The sequence below is a fragment of the Nanorana parkeri genome, unplaced genomic scaffold (assembly GCF_000935625.1).
Source record: "Nanorana parkeri isolate BGI_ZX_2015 unplaced genomic scaffold, ASM93562v1 scaffold2631, whole genome shotgun sequence".
NCBI lineage: Eukaryota > Metazoa > Chordata > Amphibia > Anura > Dicroglossidae > Nanorana > Nanorana parkeri.
In genome coordinates this window covers 1,271-11,939 of record NW_017308899.1, presented here as the reverse complement: position 1 = coordinate 11,939, position 10,669 = coordinate 1,271, and the positions used below count along the sequence as shown (strand labels likewise).

Below are 10,669 nucleotides of genomic sequence, written 5' to 3'. Positions count from 1 at the left end.
CCCCCCCCCCCCCCCCCCCAACATAGCACAGCCGCATGATCCGACGCAGTCGCTTTCGGGAAAAAAAAGTAATCCCCGTCTGGGACACGAGAACTCTTCTTGCGAGGGGCGTACATTTATAAAGCAGTGAATCTGACATTAAACATTCACTGCGGGTGAATCTTCCAGCTGCATGCATCTTAAATGGCATTGATTGATTCACCTGTAGTGAATGTGCAATGAATGGCACATTTACTGCTTCATAAATTTACCCCCCCGAGTGTCTCCGTCCTGACAAATGATACACTCCGCTTTTACGCGTTTCCATTCCTGCACCCGGGTGACACCATTGGAGGGGTGACACCAAAATGACTGGGGGAGGGGAGACTAAGGAAATGCTTCCTCTTGCCTGCAGCAGACTGATCACTGGGGGAGGGGAGGCTTTTCAATGATAAAAGATCATTAAAGCAGTGATACACAGTCACCGTAAAGCAATTTGATAATTTCGATACTCTCTCTCATACGTCTGGATGAAGCCGATCGGCGTCCAAAGCTAACCGAAACCACTTTGGCGCATAGCTGGTTAACGTGGCACGGAGGGCAGAGCGTGCCCTAGCGCCGGCAGACCGGCGAGAAAGACCATTGAAGCCCTGTTACATCTCTTGTCTTCGTAACCGGACCGCGCCGATAAGATCTTCTTCGGGGCTTTTTTAAAAGCGAGACCTGTGTTCTGAATCTCGCAGCGCACTTCTATCTCGCGGCCAATCATCAAAGCGGCCGCGGTCGGCTCCAGGTATTTTAAATCTGACACTTTTCTATTTTCATGGGAAATATCGATACCGACCATCGCACCCATTATGGGATTTCCAGAGATTTTGCCAACTTTGGATCGTGTGTAAACCATACCAGCCGCCGGCTGCCTCCGAACCGCTGTGGAATTCCAGTTTGCCCTCCAGCCAGGACATTGGCAGTGGAGTGATGACCGTGTCCTAATTTGATGCTTCAAGGACAGAAGGTGAAAGGGAAATAAGAGCATCACGCCAAAAGTATGAGAGTCCAAGAATATTTCTTTCAGCTCAAATGTCCAAAGATTAGGTCGGACCTTAGTGGTAAATCGGGTGGAGGGGGGTTTAATTCAGCTCTGGAAAAAAATTGGTTCCGTAAATTGAAAAGAAGCTGGATCTGAGAGAGGGATTGGCAATTTCGATCTTGCCAAAGATTCTGGAGGTTGGATCAAGGTTTTCTGGCCGGTTGGGGCATGTGTGAGGATCCCCAGCCAAAATGCCATTTAAAGTCTTCCTCGAGGATTACCCAGGTGGTTGATCAAGCCCAGGTAAAGGATCAAGCCCAAGTGATGGATCAAGCCTAGTTGGTCTATTAAGTGTAGAGGATGGATCAATCCGAAGTAAAGGATCAAGCCCAGGTGATGTATGAAGACCAGGTGGTGGATCAATCCTAAGAAAAGGATCAAGCCCAAGTGATGGATCAAACCTAGGTGATGGATCAAGTCTCGGTGATTGATTATATCTAGGTGGTGGATTAAGCCTAGGGGATGGATCAATACCAAGTAAAGGATCAAGCCCAGGTGATGTATCAAGCCCAGGTGATGTATCAAGCCCAGGTGATGTATCAAGACCAGGTGGTGGATCAATCTAAAGTAAAGGATCAAGCCCAGGTGGTGGATCAAGCCCAAGTAAAGGATCAAGCCCAGATAATGTATCAAGCCCAGGTGGTGGATTAAGCCTAGGTGGAGGATCAAGCCTAACTGGTGATATAACCCTAGGTGGTGGATCAAGCCTCAGTGGTGGATTAAGCCTAGGTGGTGATTTAAGCCTAGGTGGATTATCAAACCCAGGTGATGGATCAAGCCCAGGTGAAGGTTCAAGTCCAAGTGATGGCTCAAGCCCAGGTAAAGGGTCAAGCCCAGGTTATGGATCAAGCCTAGGTATAGGATTTAGTCTAGGTGATGGCTCTCTCAATGGTAAATGCGGTGCTACCATCAGAACAGCCAAAAAACGCTGAGCTTTGGAAGCAAAATTTAGATGTCTGTAGGTGGGCACGTGTCTTGCCTTGCCTTGGGGCCCAACTGATGGACTGTAGATGACCACACGGGGTCACACAGAGACTTTCCAGAAAGATGGGTGCCTGTGAGCGGTCATGAGCATTTTTGATGGTCAAATTGCTTTTACTGGCCCCTAGGTCCCCATCCTTAAAGAAGCATTTGCAGTCACCCCTCTTTGTGGCAACCAAGGAGTAATATAAATTGCTCCTTATTGTATATCCAGGTCCCCATCCTCGAAGGAGCGCTGGTGGTCGCCACCCTTCACGTCAACCATGGACCACTATTAATAGCCCCCTTACTGTATATTCGAGTGCCCATCCTCGAATGAGCATTTTGGTTCGCTGCGCTTTGTGGCAAGTACGTAGGGCAATTAATACCCCCCTCAATATATATTTAGGTCCCCATCCTCAAACAAGCATTTGTGGCCACCATGGAGTGCCATCAATATGGTGGTGTGCCCTTACCATACGTAACATCTTTAGATACAAGTCAAATGTAATTGACAGCGAGTGGCCATCCAGAGTTTTTGTTTTTCCTTGTTGGGGGATTGTGCGGGACGGTTGACAAAGTACATCCCATTCTCGGCTGTCTGCGCTGCCCACACGCGTGTGCGTTATTGCATATTACGCAGTGTTTATGCAATGCAGGCCGAGGACAGAACATTAATACTGAATTTGCGCAAGGCTTTCGGAGAACCAAACTTAGCAAGCGGACGCCGTTCCAGAAATCTGTCACACACGGGAAAGGAAACAAAAAAAAAATCAGGATGCGCTTAGGATAGCCACATGCGAATGTTTGGTTCTGCAAGCGGTGATGGATGGCGGCGGATCGTCAGCGATGATGTAACCCCTTCGCATATACGAAATTGTAAACGCCAGACCCGGGCCTCCCCTCCTTCCAATTCTCGGGATTAAGACGTCTCTGCGCTCATAAGTCATCGGGACTGAATTGCAACATTGTGTTCCTCATCTTCGTGTTCTATGTATCTGCCTTCTATCGGTCTCTCTGCCTTAACTCTTTCCACGGTGGAGATGGAGCTTTCCCGGGGGTTGGGTTTCTCGGATATGACCCGCCGTTGTTTTTGAACTACTACAACCATCATTCATGGCTGGATATAGTTGTTCAACCACTCTGGCGTTGTGTGAATGCCTCAATCTCACCATATGTAAAGCGTTCCCGAGGACTGATAGTTCCAGTGTAACCACCCTCTCTCTTTGTCCTGGTGGCGGAAAGTAAAGGGAAATCCAAAAATGTTGAGTTGTCTCTGGAACAGAAGTCAAGGGGAGATCTCCCAGTGGGGTCACCTGTTCTGCTGAAAACCATCTAGGAGGGGATATCCTCTAATTTCAAGGAGATCTCCTCTTACTTCCTGCTGTGACTTTGAGACATTGAGCACTGTCATTGAGCACTATCTGCCAGCCCCAGATTCATCCTCATTTTCCATAAGTCATCCTCCACAAATGTTAAAATTTTTGCCCGTGACTGGTTCTCTTTAAGGTTCTTTAAGGTCCCTTCAGCAGATATGCTTGCCGCACAGGTCTGTTGTGACAGCGGCGTCACACGCGCCATCATTCTTTTATATGACGTAATTAACGTGCTATAGGCAGGACACGCTGATCCGGGAACGGCTGACAATGCTGGGAGGTCAGGGATAGTAGGGATGCGTCATGTAAATATATCTTGGGGCGCCGTACCACAAGGCGGACATAGGCTAGCTGTAGAAGGATGATGGATGGCTAATAGTACGGGACGCGCTGCTTCGGAAAATATTCCAAGTTGGATTAGGAACAGAATGTGGGGAAGCAGGGCCTCTTTCCGAGGGAACGGCGCTGCAAGGGCCCCTGTTGGCTTGTTGAAGTGCGATGAGGGAGTTTTAAACATCCGGTTTTAGCCAAGTTGCAACCGACCTTTGACCCTTTTGCATGTCATGTTGCCCAAAGCGCGAGCAGTTCTGGTAGAAAAGCCAACCCCGACAGACTGCCTGAAATGTAAAATCCGTCTGACAGCAGAGAGCCACGTCTAAGGGTCGTGTTCTTAAAGCACGAGCAGCCGAGGCGGCACGTAAAAGTTAGGATTGTGCCAGAGATTATTTCAGGTTTAGGAAATGGGAGTCTCTCTATTTAGGATAAAGCGGACATGCCACATAGATACAATTTTGGAGTGACGCCATTTTTCTTGAGCATTTTTGTAATAATCAAATTAATGTTTGTATATTCCGCCATTAAACAATGATCTTCTTTTATCCCCAACAGCGCTTCGCATCGTTGCCTCGTTATGTGGAGACTTTGGTTGTCGCCGACGAGACAATGGCCACCTTCCACGGAGCGGGCCTCAAGAGGTACCTGTTGACCGTCATGGCAGCTGCCGCCAAATTCTTCCGCCACCCGAGCCTAAAGAACCCGGTCAATGTTGTGGTGACGCGGCTGGTGGTGATCGGGCGGGCGGACCAGTCCAACACCTACAAGGGGCTGAAGATGACCACCAATGCTGCCGAGATGTTGAGGAACTTCTGTGAATGGCAGAAAGGACTGAACAAACCCAACGACTCGGATTCGGAGCATTTTGACACGGCCATTCTCTTCACCCGCCAGGTGTGTACCTTTTTCTAAGGCTGAAAATGTTACCAAAATTTGGGTGGATTGTACTACTTAGTTCCTAAGGAACACATGTGTATTTACTACTTGCATACATTTTTCTTGGCAGAACCTTTGTGGAGTATCCACCTGTGACACGCTTGGCATGGCTGATGTTGGTACAGTTTGCGATCCGTCAAGGAGTTGTTCCATTGTCGAGGATGACGGCTTGCAGTCTGCTTTTACTGCTGCCCATGAGCTAGGTAAGCAAAACTGCTGAACAACTGATGGCTTAAAGGAGATGTCCACCAAAGATGATACCTAGTTTGGGCAGAAAGTGAGGCAGCCCGGGGATAAGATATGTACTCCATAAGAAGGTGCAGCTTGTTGACGTTCCTCTGAACAACTGATGGTTTAAAGGAAATGTCCACCAAAGTTGATTCCTAGTTTGGGTAGAAAGTGACGTAGTCTGGGGATAACATATGTACTCCATAAGAAGGTCCAGGTTGTTGACGTTCCTCTGAACAACTGATGGCTTAAAGGAGATGTCCACCAAAGTTGATTCCTAGTTTGGGTAGAAAGTGACGTAGTCTGGGGATAAGATATGTACTCCATAAGAAGGTACAGCTTGTTGACGTTCCTCTGAACTGATGGTTTAAAGGAGATGTCCACGAAAGTTGATTCCTAGTTTGGGTAGAAAGTGACGTAGTCTGGGGATAAGTTATGTACTCCATAAGAAGGTACAGCTTGTTGACGTTCCTCTATACTGATGGTTTAAAGGAGTCGTCCACCAAAGTTGATTCCTAGTTTGGGTAGAAATTGACGTAGTCTGGGGATAAGATATGTACTCCATAAGAAGGTCCAGCTTGTTGACATTCCTCAAATTATCTGTTCCCCTTTCTACAATCATTTGCTGCCTGTCTGGTGGTGTTGGCATCTAATGCGAAAACGTGAATTTAATAACACAATGTGGCAGCAAATGTTCCTTTAAGTTCTCCTACCGGCTGTTCTCATTGCTCTATATCCAAATTACAATGGATCATTCTGGCAGTAGATGACCTTTAAGGGTTGGGCGAGGCTAAGACGTATAACCACCACTTTAAAGGGATAAAGAGCCAACAGCATTTCTGATCTTTTTGTCTCCTACAGGCCACGTCTTCAACATGCTCCACGACAACTCCAAACCTTGCATTGAAGTCAACCGCCCGGCCAGCAATACCCGTCACATGATGGCACCTGTTATGTCATTTGTGGATCCCGAAGAGTTGTGGTCACCATGCAGTGCCAAGTTCATCACCGACTTCTTGGACAACGGCAACGGTAGGTAATCATAGGGCTCATCTTCATCTCTGCCGCATTGTGAAGCTACCATGATCCTAAAGTCTCCAAGCCAATTTTGACAATGTATCTTCCTCCTGCAGGTCATTGTCTTTTGGACAAGCCACGAGCCCCTCTCCGCCTTCCAGTCCCGTTCCCTGGAAACGACTATGATTCTGACCGCCAGTGCCAGCTAACTTTCGGTCCCGAGTCTCGACACTGCCCAAACCTCCACACCCCTTGCTCCTCTCTATGGTGCACAGGGAGGATCGATGGACACTTCATGTGCCAAACTAAGCACTTTCCCTGGGCAGACGGGACACAGTGTGGAGTCGGAAAGACTTGTATGAACGGCCGGTGCATCAGCAAAGTGGAGATGAAGGCCTACAATGTAAGTTTAGTGTGTTGTAAACTTCTAATTACATTATGGTAGAGTTCAGGAACCAATCAGGTCACTCTTTGAGCAAGCAGGAACTTTTTTTGAAGAGTTAGTGTGCATGTGGTTGCAAACACTCCATCTGTAAAGAAGCATTCCCTTGCCCTTCGAGATGATGGCCACCAACTGCTCATCATATACACCACGCTTAGCACTTTACACAATTGTGTATGTTGTTGTTCTCTTTGGCACTCTGGTGTCTGAGCATTCCTGTAACACTATTGCAACTTTAACTGATTGTTTTACAATTACTTTTACAGACTCCAGTCAATGGAGGTTGGGGTCCTTGGGGTCCATACGGGGAATGCTCACGGACGTGTGGTGGTGGAGTTCAGTTCTCTCATCGTGAATGCAACAAGCCAGTCCCAAAAAATGGCGGGAAGTACTGCGAGGGGAAGAGGACTCAGTACCGCTCTTGCAACACACAGGAGTGCCCAACCGGCAATGGTAAGTTGCAAGCACCCAGAGCCAATTCCAAAGCTGTTTGAACAGGACAAGAGTCTTATAAATGGCAGGTAGGGAGGTCTTTGTCGAAAAAGGTTCACTAACATGTTGTCCCCCCAATCTTGGCCTACAGCGATGACATACCGAGAGCAGCAGTGTGCCATCTATAACCACCGGACTGACCTCTTTAAGGGTTTTCCATCACCCATGGACTGGGTTCCCCGCTACAACGGAATCACAGAGAAGGACCAGTGCAAACTCACCTGCCAGTCACGTCCTCTGGGTTACTATTATGTCCTGGAGCCACGGGTGAGTCCCACCTACAATAACTTCTGTTCCTTCACTAGCACAAACACCATTTCACCCGATGTGCTTATACAGCTTATGTAGATATGTATCTTATGCTGAAATATACTTTATACTGCCAAAAGTACGGTGACGCGGCCTTTACACGCACATGAACTTTAATGGCATACCAGTCTTAGTCCGTAGGATTCAGTATTGAGTTGGCCCGCCCTTTGCCGCTATAATAGCTTAAACTCTTCTGGGAAGGCGTCCACAAGGTTTAGGAGTGTGTCTATGGGAATGTTGGACCATTTGTGAGGTCAGGTACTGATGTTGGAGGAGAAGGCCGGGCTTGCAGTCTCCACTCTAATTCCTCCCAAAGGTGTTCTATCAGGTTGAGGTCAGGACTCTGTGCAGGCCAGTCAAGTTCCTCCACCCCAAACTCCCCCATCCATGTCTTTATGGACCTTGCTTTGGGCACTGGTGTGCAGTCATCATCAGCGCTACATAGACACAGTTGCTTCTATATGCCCTGATGTCACAGGTTTTGGCTAGTAATTAACTAAATCTCCATGTTTTCTCTGGTTCCAGGTGGCAGATGGCACTCCATGCTCTCCAGACTCCACTTCAGTTTGTGTACAGGGGCGCTGCGTCCATGCTGGCTGCGACCGAGTTATCGGATCCAAGAAGAAATTTGATAAGTGCATGGTGTGTGGTGGGAACGGCTCCGCCTGTACCAAGACATATGGATCGTTTACAAAATCACGGTGAGACGCCACAGGATTCTCAAACACCCGTTATAAAGTGCCATGTCAAGCCAACTGGGCCATAGCCATAGGTTTATTGGGGAAAGGGGTGGTTAGAATAAGTGTTCTCAACTCTTGGCCTGGTTACCTTCTGTTTCTCAAGCACAGGCCGAGGTGCAGACTCTGGGTCATATCTAGGCCTGGTTACCTTCCGTTTCTCCAGCACAGGCCGAGGTGCAGACTCTGGGTCACTTCTTGGCCTGGTTACCTTCTGTTTCTCCAGCACAGGCCGAGGTGCAGACTCTGGGTCATATCTAGGCCTGGTTACCTTCTGTTTCTCCAGAACAGGCCAAGGTGCAGACTCTGGGTCACCTCTTTGCCTGGTTACCTTCTGTTTCTCCAGCCCAGGCCGAGGTGCAGACTCTGGTTCACCTCTTGGCCTGGTTACCTTCTGTTTCTCCAGCAAAGGCCGAGGTGCAGACTCTGGGTCACCTCTTGGCCTGGTTACCTTCTGTTTCTCCAGCACAGGCCGAGGTGCAGACTCTGGGTCACCTCTTGGCCTGGTTACCTTCTGTTTCTCCAGCACAGGCCGAGGTGCAGACTCTAGGTACCCAAACACAAAAGGGAAACTATTGTTTAGTTACACAAGTACACAGAAGACCCTGTGCCTGGTTATCTGATCTTTGGATATACATACAGAGTCAGGAACTTATCTGAACTGGTTGGTACTGTCCATATTGAACATTATCCAGTGCCCATTAATGAGTACTGTAAGGGTACAAGGACATAATCAAAGACACTTGTGTGTAAAATAGGATCTTCAGGCTTACTAAAAACTTAACAGAAGTATTTGGTTCTGAAATTCGTATCCTCAAACCTTTGTTTTTTGCTTTCAGGTATGGCTACAATGACGTGGTCACCATCCCAGCAGGTGCCACAAACATTCTGATCCGTCAGAACAGTGGGTCGTCCTCAACGAGCGATGGCATTTACTTGGCCATAAAAAGGCAAGATGGACCCTACGCCCTCAATGGAAACTATATCCTGGTGCCCTCGGAAGTGGACGTCAACATTGGGGGAGGCTTGACTTTACGGTACAGCGGGGCCACCAAAGCCATGGAGACCATTGTTGGACGCGGACCCCTGAAAGAATCCATCACTATCCAGGCCCTGGTTGTCAATGACCAGAGAGCCCCGCGTCTCAAATACACCTTCTTTGTCCCTAAACCCACCACGAGGTCCACCCAAGTCAAGAAACCGGCAGAAGACTGGATGAAACGGAGGGCGCAGATACTTGAAATTCTGAGGAAGACCCGAAACAGCCACAAATGATCAGCAGAAGATGCAGTGGGACCTTTATGTCTCGATTGACAGAGACAAGCTAGCACATTCCGACCTAATGTCTCTTAGGGAGGAAGTTTAAGCGTTTTTGGAGGCAGCATCTTCAAGCTATGCATATAAAGGACTGGATAGAAGCACCTTTGACTAAATATTCAAAAATATCCTGAGCTGAAATGAACAGGCGACATCCTGTAGACCAATTAATGGGCAGCTCCGCAAACCAATCAAGCAACTTATTGAGAGGTGACCAGAGGTGGTGCAGATGGTCTTGCCTAAAAAAAAAGGACTGACAGACTATTGTATAGCTTGAAAGAAACAGAAGAAGTCCACCTAGACTCAGTTCATGGATCAAAGTAGACAATACTGAGTCTTTAATAAGCCCGTGCTGTTGGCTGGTCCACCACAGGCGGCTCCCCTTTGGACTGTTTTTTTTGGTGGGCCTTCGGCCAACTTTTTTTTTCTATTGCCAATAGACTTTGAATGTCAAAGATGAACTGGGGACCACAAAGACAGTCTTCCTGGAACTTTGAGAAGTTATCTGTGATCACTGCAGTGTTCAAAAAAAAAAAAAAGGGGTTTGCTGTTGCTGAGGCAATCAAAAAATTCAGCGTCAAACTCTCTCGGTAGCTTGTAAGAGGAGTTGATTCCTCGCTTTGAACTGAAAGTAGGGTCTGGATACCCATATTATTTAATAGGAACATAAAATAATTAGCTAGGATAACTATGTTGATAACACATCCCTGAGGGGGTTGGAGACTGTCCACAAAAAGCCATCAGCTCTTCCCATCCTAGAACATCCTTTGGAAAGGAACCGGGAAGAAGGGTCGGATTTTGTGAACAGCCTTGCGTAGGTAGATATGTGATCGACGGGGGATTCGGATGGATCTTGTTTGCTACTGTAAAGCCCCAGATGAACAACGCCTGGCGGTTTTGGCCAGACTTGGTGCTGCTCACACACAGCATGAGTTTTTTTTAATGATCCGTTCTAATTTTGACACTATATTACCAAAAGTATTGGGACGCCTTTACACGCACATGAACTTTAATGGCATCCAGAGAACACGTCTCCACTTCTCTAGAGTCCAGTGGCGGCGTGCTTTACACCACGGCATCCCACGCTTTGCGTTGCACTTGGTGATGTAAGGCTTGGGTGCAGCTGCTCGGCCATGGAAACCCATTCCATGAAGCTCTCTAAGCACTGTTGTTGTGCCGATCGGAAGGCCACACGCAGTTTGGAGGTCTGTAGCTATTGACTCTGCAGACAGTCGGCGACTTCTGCGCAATGTGCGCTACAGCATGCGCTGACCCGCTCTGTCAATTTAAGTGGCCGAGTTGCTGTTGTTCCCAGTTGCTTCCACTTTGTTATAATACCACTAACAGGTGTCCGTGGAACATTTAGTAGCAAGGAAATGTCACGGAACACCTGAATCCAATGATTTGGAGGGGTGTCCCAATACTTTTGGTAATATAGTGTATGTCCATTGTG

General features: G+C 47.8%; 1 protein-coding gene across 1 annotated transcript in view; it reads left to right on the top strand.

The window, feature by feature from the left end:
* The window catches only part of ADAMTS4 (ADAM metallopeptidase with thrombospondin type 1 motif 4), a 12,369-nt gene extending 2,953 nt beyond the window's left edge, over positions 1-9,416 (top strand). Inside the window, exons 2-9 of the mRNA XM_018573943.1 lie at positions 4,294-4,632; positions 4,745-4,877; positions 5,764-5,934; positions 6,036-6,322; positions 6,628-6,814; positions 6,945-7,120; positions 7,688-7,863; positions 8,739-9,416. Coding sequence (XP_018429445.1) covers positions 4,294-4,632; positions 4,745-4,877; positions 5,764-5,934; positions 6,036-6,322; positions 6,628-6,814; positions 6,945-7,120; positions 7,688-7,863; positions 8,739-9,174 — 1,905 coding nt within the window. The 3' untranslated portion in view covers positions 9,175-9,416. The remainder of the gene's footprint in view (positions 1-4,293; positions 4,633-4,744; positions 4,878-5,763; positions 5,935-6,035; positions 6,323-6,627; positions 6,815-6,944; positions 7,121-7,687; positions 7,864-8,738) is intronic.
* Positions 9,417-10,669: the final 1,253 nt, after the last annotated feature.